Genomic DNA, 19,386 nt, shown 5'->3' with positions numbered 1-19,386 from the left:
GGAATGGTGCAACGACATCTCCCTCCCTAGCGCCACCCTCTGTCCCCGACCACAGATAAAACAGCACAGGCATTGTGATCAATGTTAATGATGTTCCCTGACAAAGTAAGGATGAAAACACAACAATTGTTGAAGAAGTGGACCTGGCATCTTAGGTCTTCAGCCTTGCAGTTTCCCTATCTTGGCAAAACATTTTAACTAGAGGTCATCGGATGATGAAATATTGCTTCATCTGCCCTGTAACACCAACAGAGCTATTACTCAGTTTGAGATTCAGAAAAGTGTGCTGAGTAAAAAACAACAACAAATAGTTTTTATTGTATTTTCCCAGAGATGTTGCAACAGTGATATAGACCACTTATTTACTCCATAAAGCTCATTTTAATCAAAATTGATCCAGGGCCAGGAGTACCTGATGGCTTTATTTATTCTTGTTTAGAATAATGGGGTGTTCAAAATCTTAAGTGTTGGATGAAACTCTAGATTCCAAAGGCTTTCAGATATATAAATGTCAAGCAGACACAAACACTATTTAGATAGACAAGTCAAGCAACTATCTTAAAGAGAGCCAAAAATTAATGACAAGAACTGTTCTCGTCCTGAACGCTGAGCAGACATGTAGCGAATTGTGTCTTAAAAAAGAAGAAAATACAGAAATCTCTTTCTCCAGTTTGGTAAGATAATTAACGATGGGGGGGGGCGAATTATTGTGTGGGTGTATTGTTATTTAGCTCCTCTAAACCCAAAGAGAAACTGCATTGCATCAATGAGTGCCAGGCAGGCCTTTCAAGAGAATTCTGGGATATCTTGTCTGAGCTGTGTCATTTCAGCAGACTAATTTACAAACTAGTGACAAGCTTATCTGGATCAGAAAGAACAATCATAAGCTCATAGTGAGCTTCCCCGTAAACACTGAGGACTTTTGTCTTCAGGAGCGGGGCAGATGGGAGAAGTCCTAGAACAGCCATGTAGGGAGAGGAGAGGGGATATAATTCAGTCTGGAAAGCAGAAAAATACTTGTGCTGATGGAACCATTTCTCCAGTGAAACGTTGAAGCCCTCCCAATAGAGCCGGTCTTTCATTTGAGGAGTTCAAGGTAGCAGGCATGGTTCTCCACCCCGCCCCATTTTATTATTATTCTCCAACAGGGACAGCTTGGGGGATGCCCCAATTTGCTGTAGGTCATAGGGCCGAGACCATATAACACCGGTCTTGAAAGACCTACATTGGCTCCCAGTATGTTTCCGAGCACAATTCAAAGTGTTGGTGCTGACCTTTAAAGCCCTAAACGGCCTTGGCCCAGTATACCTGAAGGAGCGTCTCCACCCCCATCATTCTGCCCGGACGCTGAGGTCCAGCGCCGAGGGCCTTCTGGCGGTTCCCTCATTGCGAGAAGCAAAGCTACAGGGAACCAGGCAGAGGGCCTTCTCGGTAGTGGTGCCCACCCTGTGGAACGCCCTTCCAGCAGATGTCAAAGCGATAAACAACTACCTGACATTCAGAAGACATCTTAAGGCAGCCCTGTTCAGGGAAGTTTTTAACGTGTGATTTTACTGTATTTTTGGTTTTTATGGAAGCCGCCCAGAGTGGCTGGGAAGGCCCAGCCAGATGGGCAGGATATAAATAAATTATTATTATTATTATTATTATTATTATTATTATTATCCCCCACCACTGGCTTCACCCTTAGAAACACGGGTGGGAGTGACATACACAGTTCCCTACCACAATGCCTATGGCCAAACCTTACCTCTGTAACCAATAAATTTGCGGCCTTATTTGCTCCCCAAACCAAAATGCTATGTGTCGTCTAGTTATTTGCACCTTAGGGAATGGGGTGGCCTCGCCAAGCAAGTGAGCATCATGGCTGAACTCTTTTCTCCCAGATCCTGGTCTGACACTCTTAACCGCGACACCAAATTGATTGATTTCAGTAGGTGGTAGGTTCATATGGGAATTGCAAACTGGAAAATGGCGGATTCTTGTGGAGTTGCAATAGAAGCAGTTATGCTTTTGCTGTACAGTCTTCTACTGTAAATATTAGTGATGAACGGCTAGTACACTCATATACATATGGTAAGTATTAATACAACCATATATACTAATTCTCTCGAGTGTTCTCCCTTATATAAGCAAAATGCCACCACAAATGAGGTGTCGGCATGTTTTTGGGGGAAACCCAAGGTTTGCAGGGGTACAAAAAACAAGCAAACTTTTTTGCAAGACATAAGGAGACCAAAACAACCAAAAGTAGAAAATGAACAGCTCAATGAAGACAGAGCAGTACCATTAGGCACAGAATTCTTACACTCCTGCAGAAGCTTGGCCCTGCTATTGCGCCTGCCTGGGGCCTCTGCAGGGGTGTGCCTGTGTGCCTGGCACAATTTGTGGGTGCCCAGCCCCTTCATTGGCAATTTTGCGTGTGCTTGGGCACCCAGGGCCCCAGGGCCTATGCACCCTTGGGAGTGGGGGAGGTGAACAGGAGTACCTGGAACTGCAATGTTTTGTTGCAGGCCCCATTTTTGTTGTTGTTGAGTTTTGTGGTTTTTATTGTTTGGTAGGTGCTTCTTTGTTTTTATTTTATATTTACCGTTTTCTATGCACTGCGGATCAGTATTAAATAAAAGTTCTGTTCCACGAGACAAAATTATTTAAAACATTTATTTGGAGCAAAATTAAACAGACAGTTTGAGATTACATAGAAATACAAATTTCAACCAGAACACTAGAACCCTCTCGTTAAAAATGTACTTTCTCGCTGAATTAATTTAGGTGTACTTGTATTGACGAGATCGGTTAGATTATATTTAGCTTTTCATAGAATCAACCCACGTAAAAATCAGTAAAACAAAGGTTTCTTAAAATGTGCAAATATTTTCTGAGTGTTTCGTTACCATCCGTAGTAAACGGCCCCTAAATATATGCTTATTACGTAAAGCTTTCTTTTTTTAAAAGTACGATAAAAATACAAATTCTATTTGTTTTAAAAAGCCATTGATATGGCTACTAAACAACCTCGTTGTACAAATTGCAAAATACTATAGGACAAACAAAATTATAGATTTCTTTCTAGGAAACATAGTCTACTCTACTCATTAGTGATTCCATATATATATATATGTATATAACTATATCGACAGACACATAGGCCATGATCCAAAGGACTGTTTGTGGTGTTTTGCATAAGCACTCCAAGTGTTTCTCCCACACCTTCCCACTGCAGCCACCATCCTTGCGTCCTCGCCAAGCAGTTTCTGAAACTCAGGCGACCCTCTGGAATGGTGTTCAGTGTGATGTGAGAGCCTGCATTCTTCCCCGTACGTGTGCAGAAGCACTTTGGGTACGCAGGCAGTTCTCTTTGGATCCTGTCCATAGATATAGGTATACATTCAGACCGATCAACGAAAAGAAGGAAGACTTAACACAATGCAAAAATAGGAAAGGCTCACTGGAGCCGCAGTGCCTAAGCAGATGCCTAACTTTAAGCAAGTGAAGAATCCCAGACTTTCCAGGCATCTGCTTAAGCGTCTTCCGAGGCTGGAACAAAGCTTTTTAAAAAAGGTAATAATATTGCATAAATGCATTCTATTTTCCGTGTAAACCTCACAATATAAGGTCAAAAGCTATTATTTTTTTCAACCCAAGTACCAGAAAACTAGTTCTTTTCTCCCCGTCTAAAAGATATAAGCAGTAAAATAATCTCTTAAGTGTCTTCTCTTATTTGTCCTTCGCATCCACCCTCCCCACCCCCCAAAAGTCTTTTCAGTGAAAGGATCCTTACAGGAGAGGAAACTCCCCCCCCCAATTATTGTATATACATATATATGTATATATATATATATATATAAATGTGTATACATACACACACACTTTAAAAAATGAGAAAAGTGATGGCAAAAATGGGAACAGGAAGGAACAATTCCACTGGTGAATGCAAGAAATGCACAAACAAAATGTTCATTTATTGCTAGTTTGAAGACTAGTGGAAGAAAAATACACTGATGCTCAGGAATGGGCGTCTACACAGAATTACAAATGACAACAGGATAACCTGTCCCCACCATTCTTCTCTGGGTTATTTGTTATCAAATTATGCACCCATAAATGACATGTACATTGCACAGTAAGGTTCTTTTGCCAAATGTATGATCCAAGCAGCTTTCATAGGGTTCCCACATGACCCAGCAGCAGAACTCCTTTGTGTGCATCCAGATGATTCTCCAGGCTTCCAAGATCCTGAAGGATGTACTCTCAAACCCTCTGGAATTTGCAGAGGGCCTGACCTCAAAACATCGAGGGTGTCTTCTTTTAGCTAAAGCATGTGTGCATAAGGCAATCTGAGCTGGATTTTTCTGTTACACGTAGCAACTTGACTTTTAGTCTGCCTCCACTTGGAAATCAACAGGATTTCCAAAACATCTGTGTTGAGGAGTCTGCTATCGGACCCCCACCTCCTAAATATGCTTTTGAGTGCAGAAGAGCGCTTGTGTGCACGTGTAGATGTGAAAACAGACAATCACTCGCCACTGAAAAACATAGCTTTTTGTGAAGCAGATTCCAAACGACAAACACCACCATTAATGTAAAAATAAGCTTATGCGCCTAATCAAAATTCTTAAAGCTAGGACAGGAATCTGTGGTTCCCCGGGTGTTGCTGGTTTTCAGCTCCGATCTTCCCAACGTGCTAGTTAGTTAGGGTTGATGAGAGTCATGTTAGTTGGGGCTGATGGGAGTTGGAGCCTGACAACATCTGAAGCACCCCAAATCGGTGATGATGGAATGCTTCCATCACTCCCTTTATGTTAAAGTACAGCCATTAATGTGGGAAAGTCTATGTGAAGAACCACAGAGCGCACTGCAGCTTGAATCATGGCCAGAAACAAGGATTTATGGACTGCGTGAACTGTGGTATGCAGTATCTGGGCGATTTTCAACAAAAATGTATGAACAGGGCCCTACATACTGGGAATGAAGAAACCAACTGAGGGGATTCTATTGCGTTGCATGAATAGTTCAAAGAACTTCACAACACATGGTGAATTGCCATTGGGTGGCGGAAGATGACTAAGAAAGACAGCAGTGTGATTTCGTTTTGGTTTCATATACATGTGTGACTTTTTACATTTGTACAGGGATAACACTGGAACCTATCTGGAGTTTCACAGAAGCAAACCTCACAAAAGTGAACAAGTTGAAAAAACATTTTTGGCACATTGACAGTATTTGTAATACGTTTTAAAACTCCCCCCCTCCTAAAAAAAAGAGATGGCAATATCTTTTCACGGTTCTTTTCCTGGCATCAGCACCTGCTGTCTAGAGGGTCAAGGCAAAATACTGTGCCTTCCAGAGTCAGTCCCATTTTGAACCCCTCCTGAAACAGAGGAAGAAAAACACAAACAAAGAAACAGGAAAGAGTGAGAAAATGCGGTATTTTACAAACGCCTGTTGAGAAGTGCTCATTCTTATAACTGTGGAATTCACCTTAAAAAAAGAAAAGAAATAACGTCTGGCCATGCAGGAATAAGATCTTTTGAGTTCTGTAATACATTCTCATCTGGATTGTTTCATAGAGAATGAAATTAATATCTCTCTCTCTCTCTCTCTCTCTCTCTCTCTCTCTGTGTGTGTGTGTGTGTTTGTGTGACTGCTTTTAAAAAAATTAATGTGCTTTAATTACACACACACACATCATATGCTTTTGATGTTACTGCTATTGAGCCTTAAGCTGCCTGTTTCCACTGTCCCGTTAATAATAGATGAACAGTATGAATGACATTTAAAATATATCTCACTATCTATATGTGAAAAGCACCCTCAGTTTGAGATCAGGGTCCCCATCAAATATCTGCCTAATGTGAAATTAAAAAAGTGAATTTGAACGTTTGCATTTTGTCAGTTTTGGAGGTGGTGGTGGCCGTGGAACATGTATGTAGCCTGCAAAAGTTGTTTGTGTGTGTGTGTGTGTGTGTGTGTGTGTGTCTGTGTCTGTGTCTGTGTCTGGTGTCAAGGTTGAACCCTGATTGAAAATATACAGTGGGTTGTGTCACATTCCACTGTATCGGGCTTGCAAATAGAGAAAAAGTATGCTGTTCCATTCTGAGCTGGAATAGATCTAGTTGGATAAGGAACTGAGAATACGATGGCTCTGTTTTAGACCATGGCAGCATAGACTGCCTTACGTACAAATTGGCAAGAGGCAACCTTCAAGATAAGAAGTGATTCTTGGCAAGATAGGGGTGCTTTCATAAGGGTTATTCCTGTGGGCTTATAGGATTTCAGTTTGACCTACAAATCAAATATGCTACAAACATGGCTGATTTGAAAGGTAGCCCTCCCCTCTGGATTACAGTACTGGCTCGAGCTGAAGAATAAATAAGTATTCTTTTACTGAAAAAACAAAACAACAACAGAAGACACGTGCATTGATTCAATTCCTTAGAGACCTACATGTTTGGATGACAGAATTGGGAATGTGACTGTAAAGAATCAGTCCAATGCACATGCCTTCTATTTTCTGGAAAAGAATGCCTGGGGGAGATAATATATACTTGCTGGCAAAGGGTCATAGTTTTAGCAAGTCAAAATATAAAGCAGATTCCTGGCTCATATCAGTGGCGGTGTGGCTCTTTAGCAATGCACACCTCTTTTTATCACATGGTGCATTTATCCTAATGTATGAAATTGTTCTTCTACCTCAGTGAATGGGGAGTGGGAAGAACACTGTGAATTAGGTCCCTATATGATGGGACATCTGCAGGAGTGTCTTTTTTTATACATATCATATGCATGGTTGAGGGCACTTGAAGTGCACATAGACCCAGAGCACAGCATCCCCGCAAAAGTTTGTATTTTACAGAAATGGTAGCCATCTTGCCTGCTCTGTCTGAAGTAATAACATTTCCCTTGAGTTTTACAGTTCAGATTGAATAAAAGAACTCATTCTTATATAATGTGTATGTACAGCATAGTGAGCTATTACAGACAAAAAGTCAATACCTCTCTGAAAGGAGCCTGCAAGAATTTCTCAAATTTTACCACATGAAAAATGAAAAAGAATGGAAATCTAGCAATCTGAAGTGCTAAAGTTTAGATCTCAGACACCAACGTTATTATACTTTATAGGACATGAATCGAAACTCATTAAAATATATATATACCAACCATCGCTGACGCTGCACACCCACGAAAGCACAAAGAAACGGAAGAAATATTAGAGCTTCTGGCAGATTGGTTAACATCAGTAATAACATTTCTAATTTAGGCTACAATTCTATACACAATTACATGGAACAAGCCTCACTGAACTCAAGAGAACTTACGCCCAAGTAGATATGCATAGGATTTTGCTCCTAGTTACAGATCTCACAAACAACTAAACCGAATAATATAAAATAATTGCAACTAAATTTATCTTTTCATTATTTCTTACAAAATATTCAGAAGTAAATATAAAGTTGATTGCAACCAAGTTCATTTTCTGAAGTAAATCTATTATAATTTCTCCACTGTTGAGATTGGAAAGGTATTTATGGTATTTCATCACACACAAATATTTTGTGCATGCACTTTGTAGATTTTGGTCTCACATGGTATACTGTCAAAAACCATGGATATTGGGGTGGAAAAAGCAGAATGATGTTAAAGGTAAAGGTAAAGGTACCCCTGCCCGTACGGGCCAGTCTTGCCAGACTCTGGGGTTGTGCGCCCATCTCACTTAAGAGGCCAGGGGCCAGCGCTGTCCGGAGACACTTCCGGGTCACGTGGCCAGCGTGACATCGCTGCTCTGGCCAGAGCCAGAGCCAGAGCCGCACACGGAAACGCCGTTTACCTTCCCGCTGGTAAGCGGTCCCTATTTATCTACTTGCACCCGGAGGTGCTTTCGAACTGCTAGGTTGGCAGGCGCTGGGACCGAGCGGCGGGAGCGCACCCCGCCGCAGGGATTCGAACCGCCGACCTTTCGATCGGCAAGTCCTAGGCGCTGAGGCTTTTACCCACAGCGCCACCTGCGTCCCTAGAGGAGCTAAAAGGCAAGGTCTTTCTTGCCACTAGTCCTGCACCCAACTGGCCTATACTGCCCTGTGTGTCAATGGATCAGGAAGAGTAGTGAGGGGATGGTGGGGGCCTAACCACTACATTGAGGTAAGCAAAGGCCAGTCAATGGGCAAAGATACCCAGCAGTGACGAAGAGAGATAGGCAAGGGGTCTTGTGGGTTTGAAATGAAGTGTGAGTAGCTGATTAACCATACACAAATAGGATGGAGTGACTAGAGAAGGGATCGTGATTGAGAAATGCGTGGAGAAACCCAGTGGGCTACCATTTGTCATGTATTTGAGTGGGTGGTCCAGCTCTTGGGGGTAGGTTCAAAGAAGTCCTGTTGGGCCTAAAGAACGTACAAAGGCAGGCAACATGGACAATGAAGTGCTGGCATATGAAAGGAGGAGGAAGGGAAGAGAAGGAGGCATTTTTTAAGGACTCCAAATGGCAAGAATCAAACCTGGTTAGGAGCCTAAGCAATATTATAGTTAGGCGAAGTGTGTTGTACCTTGAAAGAGCAAAATGTGTTTTACAGATAGATATTAAGGCTTGCTTGCAGTGAGTGCATTCTTCCTTGGTGGTCTTGTAGTGTAGTGATAGCCAAACTTGGCCCTCCAGCTGTTTGGGGACTACAATTCCCATCATCCCTGACCACTGGTCTTGTTAGCTAGGGATGATGGGAGTTGTAGTCCCAAAAAACCTGGGTCGTGGTTACATTCAGATCTTCAAAACTGCACCTTCCATGTAGCCCACAAGGGATAAATAGTTCTTCTCTAGAGGAAGCATGAACAGTAATATTGACCCCATTTCCTCTGCAGAAGTGCTACAAAAGCTTATAGAGTAAGTATTAAATCCTCTAAGGAATCTGAGCACCGATTCACTATTGCCTGTGTTGTTCTCCTTAGATGTTGGACTACCAGCAGCATGGACAGTGGGGACGGATGACGGAAAATGTGGAGGACCCCAGAAAACCTACCTCTGCTTAAGATGCATAAACACTCTATTATTAACAACTGAATGAATCCTATTTCCCTTTTCTTTTCTTGCAAGACTGAACATTTTACAGGCCAAGATCATGCCGCCTACAGCACAAACAATGTCCCCTGATATTTACATGGCAATAGAAACAACATTTTTGCAATGGCAAATGTTTTGTCACCTGCATCTCGTCTAGTTTGGATTGAATGTCTGGAGGGAAATCTCCTGCTCCGCAGCTAAAAGGGTCAAAAGGTTCTGCTCCAAAAAGGTCTCTCTCTAGAAAGAAGAAGAATAAAAAAAAAGGAATCAGGAACACATAAGAGGTGGAGTGTATGGAAACTCAGACAGCTGGTGAAACTCTGGACTTGAGAATGCAAAGCAGCAAAATTTGCAACCAGTGTTCTGCTGTATTCTAGAAGGTCTGTACTAGATGGTTCGGTTGAGCCACCACTCTTGATCATTGCGTCTTGCCCCTCTGGAGAAGGAGTCATGAACTGGCAACCACTAATTTTCACTTCATTTCCCCTAAATTATTTTTCGAGAGGGCATCTCCACGAATTCCAGGCTAAATCTGTATGAAGCATAGTCATCTTCTTTTTTTAAAAGCATACAGCCCCTGAAGATCATTCAGAAACTGAAATGTGTGTGTGTGTGTTTTCTCTAAGCAGGACAGATATGCAGAGTAAGTTGTTCCAGCAAACAAGCCTCAGATCACCAGCTCATTAGTTTTGGTTACGACTGCGCAGTGTTTCTTATCAAAAGATGAAGCTCGAGGAGGGAAATAATCCTTTGGCTTGCATTATATTTCTCTTACACAGAACTGAGCTAAATCAGAACAGCTGCTCAAAGGCATTCAGAACGGGCAGCTTCCAAAAGCCCCTCCAGGCATGATAGAGCATACCAGTGATGGGGAACATGTGGTCCTCCAGAGGTTGTTAGACTTCAGCTCCCAACAGCCCAAGTCCGTATAGTTGATGGCCAGCCCCTCTTAATCTTTGTGAACTGGCAGGATTCGCAGTGCAAGTTGAGTTATGCTACGGGCACGGATTGTGGACACTGCAAGTGCTGAAACAGTGCGTGTAATCCCAGCAATTAGGGATGATTTGAACGCTCAGAGAAAAGAAGATAGCACATTGTTCCTGGGACTCTACCACATCAGAACATATTCAGGTGGTGGAAATCACCTGACTGATGCCCAGTGCATCCAAAAACATCCAAACCCCCAAAATTAGAATGCCAGAAAGCTCAAAGCAACTTCTTGCTTAATTGCTTCCTTCTTCTATTCTCATGATGCTTTAAATCTTTTATTTCCCAAATGTTACAGTTCAGATTATGTTCTGCTTTAACTAGCTAGAGATTGACAAGAGAATTACAAAAAACACATTTTTTTCTGATTAATGCATCTCTCATTTTTAATATTAAAAATGAGTATTTGTCCCTTATTTGCAGATTTCCCGTTGCTCTCCTGTATTAATTTGTGGTGCACATCTATCCCTGTCATGCCTTTCACAGTGTAATAATTTCTATTCTAAAACAGGAGTGGATTTGTGGTATTTCACACACTCCCAGAATGTATGACCATATCAAGTTGTTTTATGGATGAATTTCTCAACCACAATAATAACATAACAGAAGGAAGATTTATAAGGCAGTGCTTTATGTGTGGTTATGGAGTGTTCAGGAGAAAGGTCTTAAATCTGGCATTTCTGTTTCACACTTTAAAAGATCTAGAAGTGATTGTTGCATCTTCTAAAATTACTACTATTGGTCCATGACATATAAAATCACCTCGTGAAAATGCATTATAATGATAATATACTGGACCGCTAAATTTAGTAAAATACAAAGAGACTGATTTACCTATTACAAGATGCAAGATCTTCCAATAAATAATGACTGCATTTTCCTTTTTCAACACACAATGTGCCTATCTCAACAATCCTTATAACAGCCCTGTGAGGTAGGCTGGCATTGTAAAGGTAAAGGTAAAGGTGAAGGTAAAGGTAAAGGTAAAGGTACCCCTGCCCGTACGGGCCAGTCGTGTCCAACTCTAGGGTTGTGCGCCCATCTCACTTAAGAGGCCGGGGGTCAGCGCTGTCCGGAGACACTTCCGGGTCACGTGGCCAGCGTGACGAAGCTGCTCTGGTGAGCCAGCACCAGCGCAGCAAACGGAAACGCCGTTACCTTCCCGCTATAAAGCGGTACCTATTTATCTACTTGCACTTAAGAGTGCTTTCGAACTGCTAGGTGGGCAGGAGCTGGGGCCGAAAGACGGGAGCTCACCCCGCCACGGGGATTCGAACCGCCGACCATGCGATCGGCAAGTCCTAGGCACTGAGGTTTTACCCACAGCGCCACCCGCGTCCCAGGCTGGCATTACTTATCTTCATATTGCAGTTAATTGGGAAGAGCTCTAAGAGACGATGGTTGATACACCACCTTGTGAGTGGGTTCAAGAGACGAGATTTCAGCCAACAAATCTGAGCAGAGGACTTTGCATTGCAAACTCTTTAAGCCAGCCATTTCATTAGTGCTTTCATAAGATCCTGAAAGTATTATTGCCTCTTTCAGACCATTATTTTATGGTGGAGAATGCAGTACCTTCCCAGACTTTGAACTTGATTTTGAAATGTGATTAGCAATATTAGTTTCTAAATAGGTTCTTCTTTTGGTAAACTGTTATGAAAAATAAAAGGATAAAAGAGAAGCACGCATGTGGACAGTGGAAGTAGTTGGGTTCCAATGTTTCTTTGAAGAAAATTTGACCAGCAGACCTCCTGGAAAGGCCACTGCCCCATGAGTCTTATAGCACAAAGTAAAAAAATTGCCCTGTTGTTATTGGTGGTAATCAAACTATTTTCTAAGAAGGGAGTATAAGATGTTGTTCATCTATTATCAGATTTTAGTTGCTTTTTTCCTATTGGGACACTTTGATCTCAGAAATATCCTCTTTGACTTCAATACACATCAAAAGATGTCTCTTGGCATTGACAACGCGAAAGCCTAAAATAATTGCGGATTTCCCCCCTCGTTTTCAGCCATTGCAACTCCCCTGCTTGTTTCCCCCAGTAATTCCAAAAGGGCTGGAGATTTTCACTATTTTCCAGAAACATAAACTATACCTTTCCTTTGAGGTAATCAACCTCTGCTTTCAAGCCAGGCATCTATGTTTCTTGGGGTTAAATAGTGCACAAGCAGCCTGGAGTACTTCACATTCTGCTCATAATACAATTCACTGATTACTATCTGGGGAGATGAGCATATCAAGTCAGGTACAGAGCCCTGAACAACTTAGGTCCAACATTCCTTAAGGACTGCCTGAGCCCTTCTATCTATCCCAGCCCAATCAGTGAGATAATCTGGAAGGGTGCTGTTTACCGCTGTGATACAGAGGCCTGTTGGGCAGATATTTTTGTTGGTCTCACATTGTGGAATACTCTTCCAGCAAATTTGGCAGCCACCATCCGTTTTTAGGCGTCTCTTAAAAGACTTCATATATGCTGGCAGCCCTATGCTGTTGTTTGAAATTTTCTGGAGTGGCCAGTCATTTTAATGATTATCCCATCTTGCTTTTAATGGTTTTTATATTGCTGTATACACCCCTGATATTTTATGGGAGGGTAGTATATAAATACATTTGGAAAGAAACAATAGGCCAATCTTTCAAGATTTCAATGGGCAATTTGTTCCCAAAAAGAATGTAAACGGTAAAGCCTTTTATTTTTATAAAAAAAATGACAGTCTTTGTTGACTTGGCTGTTTTGTGTTAAAAGCACAACGGATAGCATGACAAGAGCTGGACCAGAATTACTCACAAAATTACTAAACTATCATTTTGAACTTACAGTTAAACTAAGCTATGGTTTGTATATGAATGCACAGCATGCTGCAGAAATTGTGGGTCCTTTTCTCCTCCCTCACTCCTGCTGCACTGGCAAGAAACAAGCCATAACACAGGCTTGTCCCTTGTTAGTCTTCCAAACAAACAAAGAGGAGTAAGCCAAGAACAAATATTGTTTACCACTCATTGTTTGTTTTCAGAGGACCACGGCTTGTCTCCTGGTAGAGTGGCAGCAGCAGGGGAGGAACTAAATGACTGTGATTTCAGTAGTATGCGCTAGCGTGCTGTGTACTGAAATTCAATCCATAGTTTAGTTTCTTTGTAATTTAAGGTGACACATGGACCTTGCAGTTATCTCTCACACAAACACCTTTGGAAATGCTGCAACATGGGGTGGAGAGAAGCTACCCTCTTTTGGTGATTCTTTGGCAATCCTTATACAGTCGTACCTTGAAAGTCAAACGGAATCTGTTCCAGAAGTCCTTTCGACTTCCAAAACGTTCGGAAACCAAAGCGTGGCTTCTGATTGGCTGCAGGAAGCTCCTGCAGCCAAGACATTTGGGTTCCAAAGAATGTGCTCAAACCGGAACACTCACTTCCGGGTTTGCGGCGTTTGGAAGCCAAAGCATCCGAGTACCAAGACATACATAATCCAAGGTACGGCTGTACTGAAATTTGCGCCCCGGTTTAAACAAGTCTCACTTGCAATGGCCCTCAGTGGTAAGGTGAGTTAGCCAAACCTGACTGCTTTTGATGACATCTGGTGATGAAGGACAAATGATGGCACAAAATTGGTTTGAAGTAATGTTTTTGTGTGGGTGTGGGTGCGGGTGTTCAATCAAAGCGGAAACTGATCTGGGGGGAGGCGGGGGGAATTTACATTGCCAAAATCATTAGTTGTACCCCCAACAATAAGAAAACTATTGAACATTTGGTACCACCCCACTTATACTTAATGTTAACAAAGTTAATGTTAACTATATTACTGGATAGCCGTAGAAATTATTTAGTAGTTTGGCTTTGTGAGGGAGAAATTGCAGATACTTGGTAATAGTTACCAGGGTTAAAATAATAAAGGCAGATCCAGTAACGCTTTACTTCTTCTGAGATGCTTCCCAAAAGAACCACACAGGTGGTTCTGAAGTCGAGTGTAAACTCCTTTAATATTTCCATGCGGGATTTGATGGGCACAGGTTTTTCTTCTTCAAAACATAGCGTCCCCTGTGTGTTCCTTCTTTAGCCACTGGAATATGAGATTGCCACCACATTTTCTTTTCAGCATGGGGACACACACAAAAAGGTGCGGTACTAGTTGAATCACGGATGAAGTGTCACAACGAAGACCGTAGAAGTGTTTTCCTAAAGTTAACACGGGACTAAAACATATCCTCAGATTGCTTTTGTGCAATATGAAACGATAGATCCAGTCCCCTAGTTAGCACATATATAGTTGAACGCCTGCTTAGTTTTAACAGCCAAAGGGGGACAAGCAAATGTTTACAACAAACATGCTATCTTAATTTCTGCCTTGAGTGGAGTTATTACAGTGGTGCCCCGCAAGACGAACGCCTCGCAAGACGGAAAACCCGCTAGACGAAAGGGTTTTCCGTTTTGGAGGCGCTTTGCAAAATGAATTTCCCTATGGGCTTGCTTCGCAAGACGAAAATGTCTTGCGAGTTCCTGCGGGGTTTTTCCCTTTCCCCCCCCCCTTTTCCTAAGCCCTAAGCCGCTTATCAGCTGATCCGCTGATAAGCCGCTTGGCAGCTGATCCACTAAAAGCTGCTAAACCACTAATAGCGCTAATCCGCTAAACTGTCAATGGGCTTGCTTAGCAAGACAAAAAAACCGCTAGACGAAGAGCCTCACGGAATGGATTAATTTCGTCTTGCGAGGCACCACTGTACTTGAACATATCAAAGGGTCACAGGATGCCCCCCAAACACCCAAACTCTCAAAGAACAGGAACACTGCGAACCCAGCACTATCGTTTTTAAATGTGTGGTTTCCAAAAAACCGTATTTGGCTTAGTATGAAGATGAAAACAAATCAGGTCAGTTCATTACAAAACTTACTGATCTCTGCAGATCTACTGGGCACTGGAGGAGGCTGTGTGCCATTGCGAGTAGGAGTTGATGACTGAGGGGATATGGGAGAAAAGGGAACCATATCAAAGATGTCAGTGGAGGGTGATTTAGGTGTCACACTGCCTGCCTACAATAAGGACAATAAACATTAGGGCAAAATTTCACATGACAAAAATCACAATATTGAACTTTTTTTCTTTTCGCATGCAATGCAGAAGATAAAAAGCTACGTTTTCGAACAGAAGAGGGCATGCAAAAAACAAAAGAGCTGATATGAGAAATTGGCATTTGCAGCCTGAGGTTTATGAAACATGCTAAAGCCTTCAGTCACGCATCCACCAGTATTGTAATACTTTCGCAGTTTTAGCGTATCTGGTATATCCAGAATTGAATGACTTTTAGATACAAAAGAGTTGGGGGGAATATGAATGCATTTGAATGGAGAGAGAGATAAACTGTCCCATTTATCGGGACAGTTGCCTATACATCAGAACATACAGAACTAGCACCTGAAATTAAGAGATAATGTATCAGTTTTGTTTTATTACCTCTTGTGTCATAATAGGATTAATATTCTGCAAACCTGACATAGCAGTTGCTCTAAACACTGAGAAACCATTATGTAATATAGCAGTAATTTGGATGAAAACACATTAAGGACCATGAATATATTGAAACTAACTTTTTTTTTTTTTTTAAAATGTTCAGCTTGGTACTATAGAAACCTCATCACTAAAAAAGCCCAGAAATTCTGGTCAGCTTCAGGAAAGTATAATTTGCTGAAAATATACTTTTCTGTCGGATTAAGATTAATAGCCACAGTCATTTCACCATTGCTATCCAAGTAAAAATGCTTTCCTAAGAGGAAAATATGCAGCAATAACATACAGAAAGCAGAGAGATATGCATAAGATAATCTAAGTAAGCTTTCCCATTACAGGGAGCTAACAAGCAACTTTGTTTTATTGACAATGCAGGAAAAATATCTCTAACAGAAAATCCCAACTATGTCTCAAATGTTATGCATAACAATCTGGTTTGGTTATACTGATATTATAATGGAACAAGGCTAACTGGACGTACAATGACCAATTATCTTCACATTGTAATGGAATAGATTGATGTCAGTGCCATGTTTCTAGAGGTGATGTCCTTCTTCCCTCTTGCCATGCAAGGCTTCTTGATATGTTGTGTTTTAACGGGTGGTTAGATACACTCAGCATCTCTCTCTTTTTTTTGTTCCTGCATATTAACAGTGCTCATACATCACATAGTTCTGGGTTGTATCTAATGGTGCCCTTCCATAAATAGAAGGAGTCCTTCAATTTATGGAAATAGCCTTGATGTAGTGGAGCCTCCAGACTTCTCCTTGTACAGTGGGTTCCCTCCAGTCATCTCCTCATGCCCCCACCCTGCCCATGAGTTTGGGTGGTTGTGCTGTTCAGAGCACCACCGGAACTACACAAAGGGGTGGGGGAGAAGGAGAAGGGAGATGGTTCTGTCTGGCAAGCCAAAATGCTTGTGCTGATCCAACAATCAGAAGAACGTTACATTGAATTTCACCCAGAGAACCTTAACGCTTATAACAATAAAAAAAATTGAACAAGCCTTTTGTGTTCACATACAAGCATCACACACGCTCCTTCCGCGATAGCCAGCCACTGGCCTCTTGTACTATCTGTCCAGAGTTACAAAATGATGGAAAGTTTTGTTCCTGGGTCACAGGCAGAGAGAGAGGAACTTGCATTTTCTATAAAGGTTGGTTTCAATAGGAAGGATAAGCCTGGCATCTTAGAGGTACGTTTGGAGGAAGGTTCAGAGCATTCCTGGTTCTAGTTCACCTATGTTCATAAGGTGCTCTGTCCCTCCAGATGTTTTGGGACTACAACTCCCATCATCCCTAGCTAACAGGAACAGTGGTCAGGGATGATGGGAGCTGTAGTCCCCAAACATCTGGAGGGCCGAGTTTGCCTATGCCTGGTCTATGCATCCCCAGACTCTTCAGCATCTTCCAATAGAAGTTTATAGCGTTACAGTATTCTACTGGAAAGAAATCACCCATGACAAATGACTACACATATTCCCTCAATTTTTTCAAATCGCCAGCAGCTAGTCTGCAGAGCATGGTGAAGTCACTTAGTCTTCCAACTTTGCTTGCTGACTTCAGCTGGATGGCTGCTAAATTGCAGCTGGCAAGAGGACTCTCTAGACTTTGAGGCAAGCTAGGTTCTTCTGCAAGCTGAGCATTCTCTGCTGTTATGTTCCACAACGTACTTTACCCTGTCTTTAAGAAGGGACGGCTCCTATGCAGCAAAGCTAGTCCTCCTATTGGTTTTGAATTTGGAACTGAATGACTATCATATAAAGGTTAGAATGCACTACTCAGAACTGTCTTAATAATCCCTAGAATAGTCACAACAAAATAATCTCTAAAAGCTCGTGCACTCTTGAAATTAGAAGTATCTTCTAAAGGTGGAAGCTGTGGTCCAACAACATCTAACACCTGTTAGCCACCCATTTTAAACACACCGGAGAAACATGAATATAAGTGGCAGACAAACTGATTCTGCCTTTATGCATCATGGATAATAAGTATCACTTCTTAATCACCTAAAAACAAGGCACTGTACCTTGCAGGACTTTACAGGAAAACGCCATGTTCTGCATATGTAGGAGTCTTTCCATGTAACAGATTTGCCAAATTTTGACCCAAATAATGCAACCTGCCCAATTTGTTTGTACATAGTTACTATGTACTTTGTTTCTTTCTCTGAGTTCTCTGAAAAAAAAGCCAAGTCTCGTCCAAATGCATTCCTCTGTCTCTGCAACTAATATATTAGCTGCTTATTAACTCAGAACTGTTGTGATAAACATACTCAACTTTTGCTGAAAGTGAAATATGTTGATGGATAGCATTTGGATACTGTAGAAGCCATAGGCTCTTAATTTATAATAAAATCCTGCTAGTCCACCCATCATAGAAGTTTAGCCATCAAATGTTGGCCTTTGGTTGTGTGAAGAACAGATTCCATCAGGAGTTATGACAGGATTGTGACATCACAAGCCTTATGTGGAATCAGTATGGATTATTTTTACTTGGCTAATTCATTTTTGGATTTCACACACACACAAAAATCCAAACCCAGACATTCCAAACAATTTTTTAAAAGCTGAAGTCCATCACAAAAAGTTCTTTTTTATTCCCCACCTTCATCTGACAAATTTGCAGTGAATTATGCATAACAGTAAAAACATGCATAACAATCTCCTATTGAAAATCAATGAGTCTTGAATGTTTTTGACTCTCTCTGGGCTGCTCTGAATGGCCAGGATCTAAAGAAACTAGCTATCAATGAACCAACAGTGCATCCCTAATGGTTTCTCCTGCACCAGGAGTCTCCTTCGCAACAAGACAAAAGGTTAGCTGAACGTGACTAACTTGCCCCACTGATTCCAATAAAGCCAAGTTCAACTAGTTTAGTCTGGACCTGAACAAAAGTGTTTTTGGATCTGAAAAAAAAAAATAATCCTAAAATATATTGCTAAACACACACAAGTCCTTGAGCAAGGCTAAAAAAACTATTGGGATTCTGGCCATTGCAACTGATTTCATCCTTAAATGAATGTGGAAGTTATAAATAGGTCTCTTACTAATAAATGCAGAAAGTATAAATATATGCTATAAGGAATAAATTGTTACAACAGAAAATCTACACAAGGCAGTTAATGGAGTTACAGATCTTTGAAGAGTGAGAGAATCAATCAGTAACATCTGAAACTCTTAAATTCTTAAATTAGTTTTTTCCCATTCACTTATTGCAATTGAAAAGTATTTCCTTTTGTTTCTCTCAGGAACACCAATCATAATAAGAGAATTGATCTTTGTTTCAAAATAAATGCATACTTGCACTACCTGAATGATCATGAGAAGCATTTTTATTGGGTAAACCCATGCAAAAAGCCATGTTTGCCAAGGGCAGCCAATTGCTAATTGCAAACAGAAAGAGAAGGTTGTATCAGCCCATTCTTACAACCAGGAAGCATGTTACAGCTCATCTTTGGGATAAATAATGGGCATTCTTCATTTTGCACAGAGTTTAAACGCACTTCAAAAAAATCAAGTGCTCTACATTGCCTACCACATCTACTGACTTCCCACATTTTATTTAAACTTTTATGCTGTCCAATCACAATTCTTCAGAGATTGTAAACTTTGCATTGTCAACCTGTAGACAGGGTTCATCTTTCACTTTCTCTATTGGTAATTAGCAGTTCCCTTTTTTTTTTATGACACAAGGCTGGAATTCTAAACAAAGCTAGTAACCTTGATGCTTATTTTTACGTCAGTGCATTTGGGATTGAGGTATAAGAATTCCATTTGTTTTCTCAATTTAACCAGACAGCCCAAACAATATAGAGCAAGCTTATCCTTAAGCGTTTTTAAAGGA

The 19,386-nt window shown here is 41.3% G+C and overlaps 1 protein-coding gene and 2 long non-coding RNA genes across 9 annotated transcripts in view; 1 reads left to right on the top strand and 2 right to left on the bottom strand.

Moving 5' to 3' along the window:
* Positions 1-19,386, bottom strand: part of LOC307220479 — a 371,449-nt gene that overhangs the window by 143,713 nt on the left and 208,350 nt on the right. The window lies entirely within an intron of this gene.
* The window catches only part of GULP1 (GULP PTB domain containing engulfment adaptor 1), a 183,925-nt gene continuing 167,185 nt past the window's right edge, over positions 2,647-19,386 (bottom strand). For 4 of the 7 annotated variants that reach the window (XM_079981725.1, XM_079981730.1, XM_079981728.1 and 1 more), the window contains 3 exons: positions 14,927-15,065; positions 9,195-9,289; positions 2,647-5,371 (listed from right to left, as the gene is read on the bottom strand). In XM_079981725.1, coding sequence (XP_079837851.1) covers positions 5,300-5,371; positions 9,195-9,289; positions 14,927-15,065 — 306 coding nt within the window. In that variant the 3' untranslated portion in view covers positions 2,647-5,299. Of the gene's footprint in view, positions 5,372-7,161; positions 7,173-9,194; positions 9,290-14,926; positions 15,066-19,386 lie in introns of all 7 variants that reach the window. The other 3 variants (XM_079981729.1, XM_079981731.1, XM_079981727.1) reach the window with 2 other exon arrangements.
* Positions 5,378-6,451, top strand: LOC307220833. Its single transcript, XR_013841125.1, has 2 exons — positions 5,378-5,967; positions 6,009-6,451. It is a non-coding gene; the product is annotated as an uncharacterized lncRNA (long non-coding RNA).

This window comes from Podarcis cretensis (assembly GCF_951804945.1).
Source record: "Podarcis cretensis genome assembly, chromosome: 1".
Lineage (NCBI taxonomy): Eukaryota > Metazoa > Chordata > Lepidosauria > Squamata > Lacertidae > Podarcis > Podarcis cretensis.
The sequence above is the reverse complement of the archived record's forward strand: the minus strand, read 5'-3'. Positions and strand labels throughout refer to the sequence as shown.